This window comes from Acromyrmex echinatior, chromosome 5 (genome assembly GCF_024713525.1).
Source record: "Acromyrmex echinatior isolate Ae372 chromosome 5, ASM2471352v2, whole genome shotgun sequence".
Lineage (NCBI taxonomy): Eukaryota > Metazoa > Arthropoda > Insecta > Hymenoptera > Formicidae > Acromyrmex > Acromyrmex echinatior.
Window position 1 is genome coordinate 10352068 of NC_141856.1, and position 18539 is coordinate 10370606.

The 18539-nt window shown below is 34.8% G+C and overlaps 3 protein-coding genes across 4 annotated transcripts; 2 read left to right on the forward strand and 1 right to left on the reverse strand.

The window, feature by feature from the left end:
* Positions 1 to 67: 67 nt before the first annotated feature.
* On the forward strand, positions 68 to 5381 carry REPTOR (repressed by TOR). Its single transcript, XM_011068458.2, has 5 exons — positions 68 to 1695; positions 1905 to 2312; positions 2511 to 3002; positions 3080 to 3202; positions 3363 to 5381. Exons 1-5 carry the CDS (start codon positions 1077 to 1079, stop codon positions 3455 to 3457), a joined length of 1737 nt encoding a protein of 578 aa, XP_011066760.1. The 5' UTR covers positions 68 to 1076; the 3' UTR covers positions 3458 to 5381.
* Positions 5382 to 6617: 1236 nt separating this feature from the next.
* On the forward strand, positions 6618 to 13917 carry LOC105153552 (uncharacterized). The gene is made up of 10 exons (XM_011068459.2): positions 6618 to 7097; positions 7513 to 7588; positions 7755 to 8158; positions 8517 to 10703; positions 10985 to 11293; positions 11396 to 11738; positions 11823 to 11989; positions 12196 to 12479; positions 12562 to 12679; positions 12799 to 13917. The coding sequence occupies exons 1-10, from the start codon at positions 6901 to 6903 to the stop codon at positions 12905 to 12907; spliced, it is 4194 nt and encodes a 1397-aa protein (XP_011066761.2). The 5' UTR covers positions 6618 to 6900; the 3' UTR covers positions 12908 to 13917.
* On the reverse strand, positions 12861 to 18409 carry LOC105153553 (SET domain-containing protein SmydA-8). 2 transcript variants are annotated; one of them, XM_087406352.1, is made up of 7 exons: positions 16830 to 18333; positions 15994 to 16368; positions 15795 to 15929; positions 15337 to 15523; positions 15122 to 15217; positions 14080 to 14171; positions 12861 to 14014 (listed from the first exon to the last, which is right to left on the reverse strand). In XM_087406352.1, exons 1-7 carry the CDS (start codon positions 17307 to 17309, stop codon positions 13928 to 13930), a joined length of 1452 nt encoding a protein of 483 aa, XP_087262478.1. In that variant the 5' UTR covers positions 17310 to 18333; the 3' UTR covers positions 12861 to 13927. The 2 variants fall into 2 exon arrangements, with proteins under 2 accessions (XP_087262478.1, XP_087262480.1); XM_087406354.1 differs by lacking the exon at positions 14080 to 14171 and having other exon boundaries at positions 13934 to 14014; positions 16830 to 18409.
* Positions 18410 to 18539: the final 130 nt, after the last annotated feature.

Below are 18539 nucleotides of genomic sequence, written 5' to 3' on the forward strand. Positions count from 1 at the left end.
GCGGCGCACGATTGGTCGGCGCCGCAGACTGGTCGACATTCGTTCGCGAGACGTGTCATGTGACCCGTTCTTCTATTTATGCAAACATCACCGATCACTCAGCCCCCGCAGTCTCGTGGCAAAACAATAACAAACAACACACGTCGTAACATCTCCGCGTTTCGACCGATTTCTCGCGCGATTCTCTCGCAAGTCGTTCGCACGTACAAGGAAAAATCCGTAGTACGAGATTTGCATGATTATAGACGTGCTCGATTGACGGCAATCGAGGATCCTCTCGCTTTCGTGAAACCCGTCTGCCGTCGCGGGCGCCACGCGAGTCGAGTGAGTCGGGTCTACTCCGACAATTCGGGGGGGAAGAAAAGTGAAACCTACTCTAGCTGGCCTCGTCGCGAGATGCTGTCAGCTGCGAAAAATGCCTACTGACGAGAGACGCGCGATGTGTGCGTACTGTGTCAACTGTGTCAACTGTGTGCGCGCGTGGACCAATATGTGATTTTCGACCTGTGCTGTGCACATTGTCATTCTCTCCGAGCAGGTCAGCTCTCGTTTAAATATCGCTTAAGCGGATTAGGAGACTACAGAGTAGCCGTTCCCTCGTGGCCGAGCCTTTCAGTGCGCGAGGCCACGCGAGGCTGCGAATCACTGCGAATCGATCGAGCGATATCAGGCGTGGACAAGTCAAAATCAATCAAAATTGTAAACGGTGCAATTCGCTCAGTGAGCGATAAGCCGCGCGCGTTTCCTCTTTCTCTTTCGTTATCGTCCCGCTGCGCTGGGACATTGTCCAGTCGCCGTGCCGTTGTAATGACGCGTTGTTGTAACGCGTGTAATAATAATACGTAACGATTTTTGTTGCCTGTAACTGCACGATATTCGTCTCTGATACATACAAAGTCGAACGACGAACAGATTGAGTTTGGGACGATTTGTTTTATTCAGCAAACTTTTGTACTTTTTACTTTCCGTAGAAAAATAATTTCCAGAAGTATAATTGTTGACATTGTTATAGCGTGCTTGAAGCGCGCGCGAGAACTACGTTCTCTGTTGATTTTTCGTCAACGCACTTGTGACTGATGGATGACTCCAAGTACAACGACTTTTCGCTATCTAACACAATGGATAGCATAGTGAAGCAGGAACCTGCCCAGGAGATGAATTCGGCGTCGGCATCTGTGCCGATACCGGGAGGACACAGAGGTACCACGCGAGGAACTTACGATCAGTTCTCACCGTCCCCTCTAGCGGTATCCTCAGGATGGGATATGAGGGCCGAGCAAATGGAATATCCTTTTAAAATGGATCCAGATCAGATGGACATCTCGTTTAAGATGGATGAGGACGACATATTTCAGGTGGACAAAGCTGAACTTATTCAAGGTCCAACTCTGGCCGAATTGAATGCCAATGACGATACCTTGCTGGGAGATTTAAATTTTGATGATTTGTTATTACCCGAAGAAAGAGTACAGCCGATAAAAATGGAATATGCTGCTCCATTAACTGGCTCTCTGTTTAGTAGTAGCATAGGATTTGCGCCCAGTAGTTTTCCTCAATCTGGAGTAACACACCGTAGTTGTCCCACATATACAAATACATGTGGCTTTAATTTAAATAGAGGTTCAAATATTGTGGATAATGCTGAAGCTGTTAGTCCTACTGCGTTTCCTAGTCCAGGCACTAGTAACATTGCAGGTATAGTCAAAAAACAAATGTATTTAATCTTTTAATAGCAATAATATTAAGTAACAGTATTTTTTTACATGTAACAGCAAAAACAATTAGATAATATTAATATTGTGTTTTTGTATTAAATATTAGTATTGTGCTTTTGATGATTTATATTTGTGTTTTTTTACGATTTGTTTGTTGATAAAAATGATAATGTATTACAATTCATTCAGGTAGTTCAACAGCAAGCTCATCGACTTCACCACATCCTGTAACTCGGCCCATTGGCTCATCTACTTTACACGAGCTACTTATGAAAAGAGGTGAAAATCCATTTAATCCAGTATCTAATCAGGCTGATAATATCTCTACGATAGGTGGTAAACCTAAAATTTCGAGATTGTCTATGTCTGCACCAACGCAGACAATGGGACATTTGGATCATATCTGGGCTCACAGGGAACCACGACAACATCTCTTGAGTACCGGTAGTTTGGTGGAGGCAGGATCGACGAGTAGTCTGAGTACTGGAGGTGCTCTTAGTCCAGATCCACTATGTATTGATCCTCTTAGCCACGATGAAGGTTATGAAGACAGTGATGATGATAGTGATCACTATGATGACTACAGCAGTGATAATGGTATATATATATATTTGTGTGATTAAGAAATATAGATATATAGTATACAATATAGTCATATAATTTATAAAAAATTATTTTTTTGTGTAAAATAAAAATCGATTGATTAAATTAATCTCACATTTTTATTAAATATTTTGTAAACTAAAAGAGAAAGAAATGGAAATATAGCTATATAAATCATCGTTTATCTATCAGATACAGGTGGAAGCGATGGTGAGGAGCAAAGTAATAACAGAGTAGGAACAGGAACTACAGAATTGGGAAAGGAAAGGCATAGTAAGAAAGAAAGATTCTTCTGGCAATATAACGTTCAAGCTAAGGGACCAAAAGGACAACGATTAATTGCGCGAGCGCGTTTGGAAGATCCACATGTCTTGAATGAAGCAACTGATCCAGTATTTAGTCCTCATTGTGCTCTTAGAGGAATTAAACATAGTGGAAAGGCACGAAAAGGCGACGGAAATGATCTTACACCGAATCCTCGCAAGCTCCATAACATCGGACGAGAACTAGATAAATTAAATCGCATTATAAATGATATGACACCTGTTTCAGAATTACCTTTTCCGGCAAGACCGAAAACGCGTAAAGAAAAAAATAAACTAGCTTCACGAGCATGCCGTTTAAAGAAAAAGGCTCAACATGAAGCAAATAAGATAAAGCTGCATGGACTTGAAACAGAACACAGTTGAGTATACGTCGAAATGATAAATGTATTGAAACATATTGAATATATTAAGAAAAACGAATAATTCTTTTATTAGGACGTCTTATACAAGGTATATCACAAGCTAAACATACACTTGCTGCTAAATTAGCTGAATCCAATCCTGACACTCAAGAAGAACTTACACGACAAATGGAAAAATGTTGCAAGCTAGCTACCAGTGAGTAATATCAATATATATATATATATATATATATATATGTATATATGTATATAATTTCTTAGATAAAATGTATCATAAGTATACAAATAAAACATACAATAAGCATACTCATATTAGTTATTATTATTTTAATACGTATGCAAATTTCTGATTGCAGAAATGCGAATAGCAAATTATTCAACAGATTTTGTGAACAAAGTGTTGGAGAATATTAGAGCCGGTATTCCTGATGGTGGAATCGATAATTTTTAATATTATAGCGAATCGTTTTCCTATAAATATGATGTCTACGCGTGTATATATATCTTTAGAAAAATATGCTATGTCTATACACACATGTAGGATAATATTGCTTTTTATCTTTAAAGTTGCTGTTAAATGCTTGACAAAGGAGATTTACAGTTTAACTTATTGGTTAACGTATAATTAACATATATCTTGTATACGTTATTTCCAAAAATGTTTACTGATGTAATAAGAAACGAAACCTTGATATACGTATTGGTTTATCTTTTAGACTTTCAAATCGTTAATTTTTTTTACAAAAGTATCTGCGTTTTCACCTATTGTATATATTGGTCAATCTGTATATAACATTTTTCATGCATCACGTACGATAGTTTCAATAATGTATTTATGCAAACAAAGGATACGATTTTTTTGACAAATTAGCTGCAAAGATATCATTTGATTAAAAAAAGAACGATTATATATCCTGATGAAAGTGCAAAGAAAAAAGTGCCGAATGTCACTTAATTATAATACATTAAAGAGAGATGATATCATCAATGTCCATTATCAATCAACGTTGCATACGTTGTGTGATTCTAAATTTAATTTTTAAATTACAGTGAATGTGTATCATACACAGCAGAACTTTTGGCCCTAATAAAATTGATATGTAAAATTTAATTATACTTAATGATATTAAAAAATATTTAAAATATCGACGATTTTTTTCCGAATAAGTCTAATCAATTCCATTTTTTACGCAATTACTAATCAAGGTTTCGGAATTATGATGGCGGCTGATGCAACAATACTAAGAATTGACATTGATGATCTTTTTTTTAACGTTCAGACGATGTAGTTTTAATCATAATAGTAAAAGATTTAGAATGTGCATTTAGATGCACTTAGAAATGAGCTTTGAATTATATAGTTGTTTGCTGTTTGCTGACTCGATCTACCTCAGAACGAAACGCTATACCTACGTACATATATATTTGAATTATATAAAGATAAAATAATAATGTATGTGGAAAGATTGTAATCGTGGCGCGAGGTGGAATATCATTGCTTTAGAATTTTAGAGAAGAGAGATATAGCGAAGCATATAGCGATGCATCTCTTCTGTAGCGTCTACATCTCTTTTAAACAATCTCTTGAACGATTGTTTAGAGCGATTTTACGCCGCGATTAGAATTATAATTATATTTTGCTAATCACTAATATACACATACATATATTTTAAATATGCAAGATGTTAATTCATATATTCATACTAATATTTTTTTAATCGATTTTTGTATGTAAAGTTGCGCTGAAGATCATGTTGCGAAAGAAAAAAAAGTCCGTGTGGATATATAGTCATACGATTACATACATATATAAATGATGTTGTATAATCCTTATCAAATCGTTATGCAGTCTAATTTATTGTTATGCGGGGTACCACCGTAGGTTTCATTCGCTGTGTACGTAACGTCGGCAAAAATTAATATGTGTAATATCAGTGTAGCACGAGACGTCACTTCGACGATATCACCATAATTACAAGTGTGCGGGAAATGTTGCGTGTAATAAAAATATTTCTTTCTTCTTTCATGGTGTGCAATACGCGCGTTTGTGCGAAAAACGCCACTTTATTGTTTTTCGACGACGATCCCGATTTTACGATAATGTGCTTGTGTTCGTTCGCTCGCTCGCGCATTCGTTGCCTCCGATTGCGATCCATACGATCTATATTCATCGAGAAGTAAGGATAAATGCGCACAATCCTTTGTTATTGCGCGGGTCAATGTAAGATATAAAATTGCAATTAGCGTGCGAATGCATTCCTGACGTTAATCGTGCTAATCGAGTTACGGCAAACGACCCGAGAATAAATTGATCAGAATATGTAATGATGATTGAATTATTTTTATTCTAATAAAAAAACACATGCGAACGGCAAGCGGATTTTTCATTAGAATTATTTTAAAGATAATATATATATGTTTACAATGTCTTTTTTAATGCAAGATTATACGTGATCAATGCAAAATTAATAAAATTTAATATACAAGGTGGGTGAAAGGAAAGAAGAGTTTGAGATATTAATTAAATTTAATTAAAAGAAATATATATATATATATATATACACACATAAATATACGAATATTTATGTTGTAAATAGCAAGATTCTGCGAGAGACAATACGGCACTATTCCACAATCATTAGTCATCGGACGCGTCCGATCGGTCATTCTCATTTAATTGGTATGATTCGACATGATTCTGGCGTTAAGTCATCCGATTTCCGCATGTTTTCTGATTCGAACATGTAATATAACGATGGATGTCACGCGCGCGCTTTGTCAATCTCTGCGAATTGATCAAAATTGAGATGAAAACAATTGGCATGCAACGCGAATATTCATTAAACGTGGAACATTCATGCAATATTTTTACATTGTTGCGATATATAAACGCGTAAAGCGTTTTATAATTGTGTATTAAATGTAGATACATATTTTTAAGGCAAAATATTGATAAAAAAATATGGATAATCGATTCTTTTGAAACTTTCAAATATCCTAGATGCCTTTGCTGATAAAGTTACAGTTGTAATAACAAATTTATGGAAAAAAACTTTCCAGAGTTTAACAATTTTATGAATTTATGCGACTATCAAAATTTGACTTGAGTAACTCATATATCTAATATGATATTAATTTTACGATTTATTGTTCTTAAATATATGTATGCATGTATGGTCCTTAGTTTGACTATGTCATCTGAAAAAACATCAAAACTTGATGACTATTCCAAAATAAATAAATTGAACCAAACGTTATAAGAAAATCGAACATCTATAATAATTAATCTATATTATAAGAAAAATAATCGACAATGAGATTTGATTTAATTAAATGTCTACCAATTAGACATGTCAATATCGAGCAAAAATATCAACTATGAATTCAAAAACTATTATTGAAAAACTAGTTATATTTATTCTGAATGAATAGACATTATATTAAATATACAAAATAAAATGAATAGATTTTTCTGAAAATATATTTTCTAAAAAGCTAAACAAAGCGATAAAATCCCAATTTTTTTTAATAGTAAAGCTAGATTTCATGGAGTTTTGACCAATACTCCAATTTTGATTGACTCCGATTTGCTCCGATCTCATTACCGACAGTCGGACGTTAAATACAAGCTGAAATCTAATTGGAGGAAGAGCATATTCCGAGCAGCCATAGCATAAATATATCTATTCTCCTTCTCGTATTGGCCTGTATAGTGTATTACGCGCCAAGAGCCGAGATCGGACCGGAGACGCCAAGACGAGACAAGCCGAGATCAGATCGCCAAGTCATATTGTTGCATGACGATCAATGACGGTTTCGCACGGCACGTAAACGCCTGCATGCTCGCAGTTATGCGCTTCCATTGTGAAAATACAAGTGCTTTATGGTGATAATATGTCAAAACCAAACATAAGGAAAATAACGGCTGACCCTACGAAATGTAATACAGACTCTTCACGACGGCCGAGTGTGTTTGAGAGGTTGGGCACCAAACCAGCGATCGCCGCCGCCGCCGCCGCCGCTCAAAATACATCGGATTATTGTAGAAATTGGGCCCTCAACGGCAGTTGTTCCTACGGAAAGAGTTGCAAGTGAGTGCCAATTTCATTTGTCATAATCTCTCGCCGAAGTACGCAGTAGTAGTCGGCTGATTGATTATTGCAAGAATTTACACTTGCAGTTTCACAAAAAAAAAAAAACAATTTCGCTTTATAATATAAAGACAATAGTAGAAGAATTTTTGTAACATATAGTTAATTATTTTACGGTTTATTATTAATTGGAGTCATGATTATGAGTGTGTACTATGATAATTTTATATTTTCTCCAATATTTCGAATAGCTGTTTTTCGATGATTTAACAGTCTTATTTATTTTGCACAATATGATATAATCCGAAAACTAGTTTCTCATAAAGATCTGATTTCTGATTCAATTTTTTATTCTTTATTAGCATATTGCTTATTGGTCTAATGCAATTTCTCATTTCTCTTATTTCTTAATTAGATACGCAAACACACACACATTGATAAGTCCATCCAAACGTGCTAAGAAAGATAATGCGATCGCAGGTACATCTGGGGTAAGCTCATCATATTTTTCTATTTGATAACAATTTTATTTGATATGCATATACATAATGTTTTCAGCATTGTAATATAATTAATAAGAGTAAAAATTGGCAGATGACTATAAATTATAAATTTAAAAAAGTCAAAATTTTTTCTTTGATCCTCTCGATATTACAGCTCATTGCAGAGGATCCCTTCAAACGGCTCACATCGAAGATCGTGAAAAAGGCGTCGCATAGTCCGGATTTAAACATAGAAGAGTGGAATCAGACAGATCTCGAATACGAGGACGAGAAAGTGTTGGAGAGACGGCGGCAATTGATACAACGGGAACTGAAATTACAAATGAAGAAGGACAAAGAAGTACATGGCAAGGATAAAGTAAGGCAGAAGAAAAAAGCGATGAGCTCTTCCTCTAGTTCGCATACATCCAGCACGTCTAGCAGTAGCAGCAGCTCTAGCAGTGAAGACTCTTCTTCTACATCCACGTCGGACTCGCATAAGAAAATCAAAAAGATCAAGACTAAGAGACATCATAGTATTTCTGCCGATTATAGTGAGGACAAAGAAAGAAAGAAAAAGTAAATACTCATTTATAGCATATTTGGTCCGAGCGAGTTTGCATCAATCTGGGTTGGATTAATGATATTGTATGCTCTCCTATTGGTAGAACATGTAACGTCAACTAAGTAACTAGCAAAAATTATCCAACTTAAATCGGTGCAAACCCATTTGAGTCGAAAATGCTATTAGTGTCTTTTATTTGTACTTTATAATGTGTGAATATGTAATTGCAAGTATTTGTAAGCAAACAAATTACTTGTAGTTTTATATTCAATAAATAATCTATTATTATATATATAATTTATTATGTATATTATATTTTAATGCTGAGGAGTTATATATATAAATACTTGCTGTCATGGGTGAATTTTATAGATTGAAACTCAAGAGACTAGGAACAAGAAATGACAAAGCCGTCAATAAGAAGAAACGCAAACTTGACAATTCCACAAAAAAAGATCTTACTACGAGACCAGTCAAGAAGTATGGTTCGTCATCTGTAACCAGGAAGCATACCAACTCATTGCGCGCTAGATCACCTGCGATACAACAGGGATCTACGAGTGGAGTCACCTCTGCAGTAGCTGCAACATTGGGCTCGCAAGTTTCTGTGGCGCATCACGCATCATCCAGCAAAATTCGGGAAAGGAACAGAAGCGAATCACCGAAAACGATAAAAAATAATCGAGAAGTGGACAAGGAGGACGGCAGGCATTACAAGAAGGTTCGTGATATGGATGAGTGTCTGTCCAAGGACGCTGTCAAGTGCAAGTCATTCGATAAAATCAAAGAACAACAGGAGAAAGAAAAGAACCGCTCTATTGATGAAAAAACCAAATCAGACGATCGGTTGAGGTCCAAGTGCAAAGAGAAGGATGTGCGTTCACGTACACCACCGCCGCCGCCGTCGTCATCGGAACGATCATCCAAGTACCAGCACGTTAAAGAGAATGCGTCATCAAAAGTACAACGTAGTCGAACGCCATCGAGGAGACGCGATCTTACCCCGGCGAAGAATGCGGAGAAGCAAAGCAACTCGTCGAGTCGCGTGAGAGATGCAGAGAAGAAAGATCGCGACTCGCACAAAAGAGATAAAAGCAAAGAACGAGATGATGTAAGAAAAAACGAGCAGGCATCTTCCGGTAAAACAAAACAAACAATAACTTCGAATCAAGATGACAATTATCGAAGGAACAACATAAATAAGGACAACTTTGATGATAAGACCTACGGCGGTGATAAGACGCGACAGAAAAGCCGTGAGCGTCAACGTGAAAAGGAGATGAGAGACGAACGCCCCTCGAGACTGACTCGTGATCAACGCCAAGAACCTCAGCGTGATAAGGATAAGGATGAATCTCAGGAGCGTTGTCGGAATGAAAGACAGCGCGAGCGTGATCGAGAAAGGACCGATCGGGACCGGGATCGAGAAAGAGAACGAGAACGCGACAGAGAGAGAGATAGAGATCGCGAACGAGAACGAGAACGCGATCGTGAGCGGGAAAGAGATCGTGAAATACGAGAACGAGATCGCGATCGCGACCGAGAAAGAGAGAAGTCTATGAAACCACGCGAAAGGGACGTGTCTACGGTAATTTCACCCGCGGCATTGAACCTATCGGCGGATAAGAATTCGCGTTACAATAATAGAATCAAGGAACGACCTTTGGGTAAAGATATGTCATTTGAGAAAAGCGGCGGGACTCGCGAGCGAAACAGAAATGAACGCGAACGGGAACGATCTGAAACGAAAGCTCTCGCCGAGCGTGAACGGAACTCCACGCAGTCACGACTGGATGGAAGATATGAAAGAAATACTGTTGTTGAAAAAGATGTATCGTCAAGTCGCAGCAAGTCGACAGTCAATTCACCCCGGGATCGCATGGATCGTTTTCGAGAAACGTCTTTAGATCGTGCATCCTTACACGACAAGAGTGGGCATGCCGCGCCGTCGTCGAACGTTCAGTCAACAGCGACGTTGCCACCCGTACCTTCGGCTTCATCTTCCTCATCAGTAGTGGCTGTGACACCCGCTTTATCATCTCGCGATCATCTTATAGATATGGTGGACAATCACTACGACAGGGACAGACATAGAAGGTTCGGCGTGAGATATGAACGGGGTCATACATCGGAGCACAGCAGCAGGAAGGATCAGGCAAGAATAGAATCGAATCGCGTTCCGAGCAAAATCAACCGAATGGTGGATCGTCGGGATGCAAACAGTCCGCGACGCACCATGGAAGTGGAGAGGAATTTTGGTAGGAACTACGGCAGATTGCCGGAGCACTGGGACGAGCAGGAAGAATCAGCTCCACACGTTGAGTATCGGGATCACGCTCACATTCATGAGGATGACAGAAGAAAGACTATCGAGGGTAGAAGGTTTGACAGTCCTTTTGAAGAAAGACGCGTTGCTCGCGACGAAAGATCCAGAGAGGCAAGATATGTGATTCAAACTACAGAACGACCATCCTTCGATGATCATCGTCATCATCATCATCATCATCGACATCCTCTGTATCCTGGCGATAAATTGAGAAGTGGTGGAGCCAGTATCAGGTAATAATTAATATATTAATATGAACTGAAGAAATATTATTCTTTGAAAGTTAGTTCGAGATAATATTGAATTATATTTTCTATGTTATTCTTTTATTAAAATAGTGTATTGTTCTATCTTAACAGATAACTTATCAGAACTAAAACAAAGATTTTATATGTTGTATCTTATAATCATATCTTATAATTATAAACTTTTTCTTTTTGGAATTTCTTTTCTTCAAATCGTTACTAAAATTTTACTTTTTTTTATTATTGTTTATGTATATTTTCTGTTTTAGAGATGAATCTGTTTCTAATGATAAATGGGAGGGACATCATCGTGATGTAGAACACGGTCGAGACCGTAATTATCAGACAGTAGAATGGGAGGAAAGAGAATGGCGCAATAGACCATTATGGGAAAGCAGAGATAGTCTTCCTCGTTCGGAAATACATGATGACGAGTGGAATTCCAGATATGATAATACTATAAGCGACTGGAAGCCTAATGATTCACGAAAATGGGATAATCAGAACGTTCACGTTCGATCGCATTACAGAAATGAGCGCACGAAGGACTTGGAGCACGGAGAATCTACGCAACATAAGTAAACATAAAATCTTACCATCTTACACGATTAAAATGAAAATTATAATATATATCTGCATTATATTAGTTAAAGCATGTTAAATGAAAATAATTCTTATAGCAAAAGACGATCGTACAATGCGCCAGAAACAAGAGAAGAGCCAGTGATTCATCCTTCTGCTAAGCAAGCTGCTATTTATGGCAGCATGAAAGAAGAGCCTATCAACAAGAAGTTGATGGAACTTGCTGAAGGTAGATTGTGCACAACTACTAGAGAAAAGTCCACGGATAACTTCCAAAAGAAGAATCAGCAAAAGGATAAACCTGAAATTAAGGAATCTGTCGCGGTGGAACCAAAGCGTCCTGTTGCCGATGAGTCTTTACAGACTCTTCATACCGAGAGCGATTTGAGTGATATTAGCGATGATCCTGATGATATATTGAACATGGAAGAAGATACTACAGTGCATATTTTTATATTCCTATATTTTTATTTTTTTTTATTTCAAAATGTCATGCTCACACTTTTATATATAATTTTTTAACAGGATATGGAAACTAATAAAACACGGACAAATAAGAAAGCATCAGATGTTGCGCACCGTGATGTACAGTTAACAGTACAAGAGTCAGCTCAATTATCTCCGAAAGAACCTGCAGAAGAAACTATTTTCAGTTCAAAATCTAAAGATAATGCCGATACAGCATCATTGAAGTAAGATATATAGATTATAAAATATTATAAGAGATAAAACGTTTTTGTTAAAGAAATTATTTGATATTAAGATCATAATTTATAACGAAAAATATGCGATTATCTTTTAAAAAAATTAATTTCTTTTGCTTCAGATTGCTTTATTTATGCGAAAACTCTAATTTTATATCTAAAACATCAAATTTTATATCTGACTCTCTTTATAGGAACATGGAAGACGATAATATGGAGACTATGGACTTCGAAGAAATTTCTGATGGTGAGTTGGAGGAGGATATCAAAACGAGCGGAAAAGGATTAGGTGATGCTTTAGGAGTCGATTGGGAATCTCTTGTGAAGGAAACGCAAGCGAGGAGAATTGTTCCGTCCAATGAAGACTCTACGGAGAATCGATGGCAGTGTAAAGCTATCTACTATAGAATCGGTATATCTAAGAAATATGCGGGTGAAGATTTCATGAAAAAGTTGATAAAAAAGTATGAGAAGAATGGTGAGTTTTAATAGTTTTGTTAAAATCAGAAATAGGTTTTTGTGCAAATAAATAAATAATTTTTATTTCTTTTTTTTTATAGATCATAAAGAATTTTTACTGAATGATATTGCGCTAATGCACACAGGACTTGCACGAAATCGGTTACTTCAAGATTTAGGTAATGGTGCAATGCATGTTGTAGACGATACTTTGTATAGGTAAGGTTTTATATTATTCTTATATTTAAAATTTGCTTTAAATCACGTTATAAATATCAGTTAGTTATATTATAAACTTTAACAACGTGTAATAGTATTAATAGAATAAAATTTTGTAGAAATAATAATACAAGTTACGATGAAGACGTGGACTATGATTGGGAAACATTGAAGCCAAATATTGCTTTGTACGAAGAAGCGAAATGTTTATTACAGCAAGTGAGATGAAAAAGATAAGTTTTGTACATAAAATTATGAATAGTCACTGTTTTCTTGTATTTATATATATATAAAGTATATTATACATAAAATGTGTGTGAGATACAGTCAGCAAAAAAGTTTACAAAAATTTACATTATTTTATTATGGAATGTACATTATGTATTAATATTTGTTCGAAACAAATTTGAAAACATGAAATCATTGAAGAATATACAAGAAGCACAAATATGCTATTAAATTTCAAAATCATGTTCTGAAAATGAAGGTTTGTATTTTAAAAAAATTTTTTATATTTTATTTTGTTGCAAAGTAACACTCTATTGTTACTTGCGCTATCTATATTGTCCTAGTGTGTGTGTGTATAGACATATGTATCATCGATGTTATAACTTCGGCGTAAATCGATGATTCGTGTAAACAAATAAAGTAAACAGCGTAAAGTCAGAAAACTGGTCAATCACAGTCATTACATTCTTCAGAAGAATAATTGACCAGTTTCATAATATCGATGTTATAACTTCGGTGTAAATCGAACCGTATGAACGTAGTCATTGTAACAAATCTTATCTTGGTTGTGTTCAGATATGCACTGTATTGAAAATCTGTAGTTCACGTTACGTATACTGTAGATTTTAGTATAGTGTATATGGGAACACGTATCTATGATCACGACTTATAATTGCTAATCGTATATTTGAATAACGATTATAAGTCATAATAATTTATGTCTAAATTTGCATTTTTATTTTGGCAAAGTTCATCAATGAATCTTCACACATTTTAAATCTCATGTTCTATATATATGTATACATATATATATATATATATATATATATATATATATATATATATATATAACTATTTTTGTATTATACTTAATGTATGTTCATGAATTTAAAAATACAGTATCAAATAAGTAATTATAAATTGTGAAAATTGTAATGTAGACGCATTCTTTGCTCTCTCGTAATACATGTATACAAATATTGGCAATAAATAAGAACAGTGTCAAAATAGTCATTTGCATTAATCGCTTTTGCGAACACAAACTGCACCAACATCGTTTTGTAATATACTCATTGCCTCTTTTAACAGTTGTTCATTATCGTCATTCTAAAAAAAAAAGATTTAAAATAATAATTAGGATACATATAATAAATATAAATTATTCGTCATACTTTTATGTGCAGATATGTCTGTTCATCGTTATCAGAAATCTGGCGTTTAAACAATTCAAGACTTGTGCGATACAATTCATATAAAACAAGACCTGGAATATATTAGAAAATACATTAAAAATTTTATTTCAACTTTTTTACTTTACTATAAAATAATATGTGTTAAAATTTTTTTTTTCTGAAATCTTTCATATTTCATTTTGACATAAATAATTTACGTTAACATATTATTATAGAATGTCCTTTTAATAAAAAAAAGAACACGATCTTCATTTCGGTCTTTCCTATATATATCTTTCATATATACCTTTCTGTATATCTCGTTCATAGGAACAAGAATGAAGGAAAGAAATACTTTATAGAAATACTAATGTACAATATAATATATTGGGTTGGCAAGAAAGTAATTGCGTTTTTTTAAAAGGCATCTATCAGTAAAAACCGCAATTACTTTCTTATCAACTAATATAAATATATCTTGATAGAATAAAGTTTTCAGCTTTAAGAATCTCTTTTTTAAATTGCGATACGACAATTTTTAACGGAGTTATGAGCAATTAAAGTCAAAATAATCCTTTTATTTAATCCGCGATAACTCAGTAACCAAAAATCGTAGAAATATTTAAAAAAAAAACGATTTTGTAGGGAAAGTATCAAGCTTTCACGATAGGTAGTCGAAAATTTTCTCAAATTTGTTTTGGGCACGTTACAATTTCATAAAGTGAGAAAAAAATTTTCCGTTCTTTTCAGCTCGTAGTTTTTGTTATGTAAAAATTATCAAACTCATAAAAAAATCACTTTAAAAATATGCTTTTAAAAGAGATTTCAAGTTTAAAAATTTTTTTTTAATTTAAATTTCATTATTGATGAAGATATTGTATATATAACATTGAGCTAAAAAAACGCAATTATTTCCTTGCCAATTCAACATATTATAATATAATATAATATTATATATATATATTATATGTATAAATTTTATATGTATATATATACATATAAAATTTAATATATAGGAGAAAAACATTTCTTACATCATTACCTTTTTTAATTGAATCTCCAGAACCCAAAGTGTCTAAAACAGAAAGTATATCGTCACAATACATCTTTTTAATTCTAAGTTCTGTATCTGTGAGATCTGCAATAATAAGAATTACATTTTACTATGACGTACACACATATATTAAGCAACATAAAGGTAAAAGGCTTCTATAAAAATGTCACAATAATATTTATGGAATATTATGTATATCTTACTTTCCCATTTAAGGTCGGGAACTCTGCCAAAGTAAGATATTATACGATATTTCATATCCATCATAATATAATTAGTGGCAGGTACCAATCTCGATAGTATTGCTTCTGTAAATCTTAGAATTTCTCGCGGAGTTTTATACATAGCATCGGATACAAATGTGTTCAATCCTGAATGAATACATTCGATCTGTAAAGCAACGAAATTCACATTCATAAAAGAAATCAGGATAAACTTTGGTATTGTCGAAATACTATAATTTTAATACTATAATTTTTCATATGTTCATGCAAATGTAAATGTGCGTGACTTATCAATATACAAATATTATTTTTTCTAAAATTAATAATTATATAAAAAACATTTATTTTTCTTATAGAAAGAATCGTTATAGATTATTTCAATTATTTTTATATTTTTATTAAAAATGTAGCGTTATATTTCAATGCTTAGATACCACCTGTCTGTAATTTACACTGATTTGGCATTTATCACAAATCCAGGATGATTCATGATTGAGAGGATTACGAGGTAACAAGCATCCTGAACAATTGTCCTTCGCGCAGAGAAGCGTGCTGAGTTGAGAACCGAATTCCTAGGAAAAATAAAAAGTCTTGCATAAATTTTCGTTGCGAAATATTGTCGCAATATTGACATACCAGAGGATCGGAGCACCTATTGCAATTGCAGGAGAAACGTTTGGTGACTTTTAAGAACTGCCTTCTGCTCGACGTATCCCACAGCAGATCGGTATAGGACATGGTGATCTCTTCACCAGCAGCGATAGGCAGCACGGCACTCACGTACAACCGTTGCTGATCGTCGAAGTGATGCCTGGTATTTGGCACGCAACAATGATTCTGTAACGCTCCCATTGGATAAAGACCACGTAAACTCGTGGTATAGTCGTTGTCCCGTGAAGGTACAACTACAACTTCGAACGAATTTGTATTGAAGACACCGCAAGTGCGCCTCATGAGTTCCATTTGCTCCTCGCTAGGAAGTTTGGCTACGTTTCTCTTGAGCAAGTCGATCTACGGCAAATTTGTAGAACGCATGTTATAAGATGCTTTATTTTATATTTTACACGATATTTTTTTACATTACATGAGGAAATTGTAAAGCGACACAATAGACTAAACAAGATAACTTGATGTTGAAGTACATATATTAATTATAAGAGGACTATGTCAATCACATTCTCTAAAATATATGGTGAATAGCTAAATTTTTAAAATAATATTGTTTATAGTATTGCAGTACACATTACTCAACAAAATTAAAGGATCATTTAAAATCCGTACTAAAAAGTTATCTTTTAATTTGATTCTTTTAGCGCTGATTTTAAGTGATTCTTTAATTTTGAATAGTTTATGAAGCAACAAACAATATTATTTCGAAGATTTAGCTATTCATTTTCCACTCTTCTACAGCTAGATATTTATTATACAAATGAAATACTTATGTGAAATCTTATATATAAAAGAAAACGTACCTCATAGTTGCGAGTAAGATTCGCATGACACTCAAGAGCATACAAGAGTTTATATTGATCTTTCGATAATGTAAGAGCACGTATCGGCACTACTGCGAGTAACAGGTCTTTGGACCAGGTAGAACCGCAAGTTGGCGTCCATTCTCTCAAGAATCGGCATTCCCGTTGGACATGCATCATGGAATTTTCGCATTCTGCAGAACAGATCGGCAAACCGCAGCCGTGATCGCAGGGGAACAGAGCGCAATTGTTCTTGTAACAAACGACGCACATTGGCAAGTACTTGTTGTAGCATCGTGGTCCTATTAACAATGGGACGTCTATGAAGATTAACTCGTTAGCTCGTATGTCTCGCGTGGCAAATATGCCGCGACCTCCGAGAGGAGAACGACCAACGATCCATGACCTGGGTTCATCTTGCAAAAGATTATTCTCTCGCAGATGAGACTTGAGCAACTCTTCCGTCTCATTCAGTTCCATCTGGACGATAGATGTGCTCTCTGCTTATAAGTGTTCCTGTCGATTCTCCTCCTCGACGATTTGATCTTCCTCTTTTATATAGATGATGAAACGTATCAGTTCACGGCACTGAGCCAGTTTTCGTGTAACTAAACAGAGAACATTTAAGAGCTAGGAAAATCTTGTTTTGTTGATCGGCACAAATAGCGAGTGGGTGTTGAGATCTTACAATGTTTACAAAATAGAAGCTCTTCTTTTGATGAAACTGATTTAATTTGTAATGAGATCAATTTCTAATCGTTACAAATACAGAGAGACATTCATGGATCTGACCTAAAATTTTTTTAATTGACCACAAGATTTCTAAATGTGAATTTCAGAAAGATTGACATATACAAAACCTACTTGATAGCAAGAATGCAACAAGGCAGTGATGGCACTGGGATATTTATACTCGTCCTTTGTCAGATGTGATATACCGCAGACCGGTGTTAGAAGTATCAGAGAATTTTAGCTTTCGTAATACGTATTCACGGATCATCTTACAAATTAATTATATAATTAAGATCAGGATTAATATTACGAAGTCGAAAGAGTTCTGATTGGAGGCACGCGAATAGCACTGTGTGTTCTATGAGTAGCTCTCGTTATAAATCTTAGTTTAAAATAGAATTATAATTTGGCAGCACATCGACACCAAAAACTAGCCAACTTGCCTATCTGTTTACACATTTACGCATTTTGTGAAATGTCAACAGATTGCAAATAAGATACTTAAATATTTGAATAAACAATTCATTTGGCAATTGGAGAAAGCACAAGATTATACTTTGTTCATTATACGTATACCTGCGCCTATTTTAATGAAAGTTTTCCATAGGACGGAAAGTTCATTGGATGTAACAATATATCATTACGACCTTGCACGGTCATAAATCGATTTATTCTTCTGTAAACGTGATATTGATCTGTTTCTTGACTTTGTTCGCATGACTAAAGTGTCTCGTGTTCTGTAGTTTGCAAATATTGTAATTCTCAAAGAACTAAATTTTACTTTTTATCGCAAAAAACATCAATAATTACAAAATTGGTGCTGATAATACAGCTATGTCAAATAAAAAAAGTTAGTTTCGAACTCTTTTTTTTTTCTTTTCGCAATTTGCAGACGTTACTCTACGACCTTGTGAAGGCAAAAAAATCCAAAAAAATATATCTCTTTCTATTAATAAATTTTATTTATGTAATAGTAAT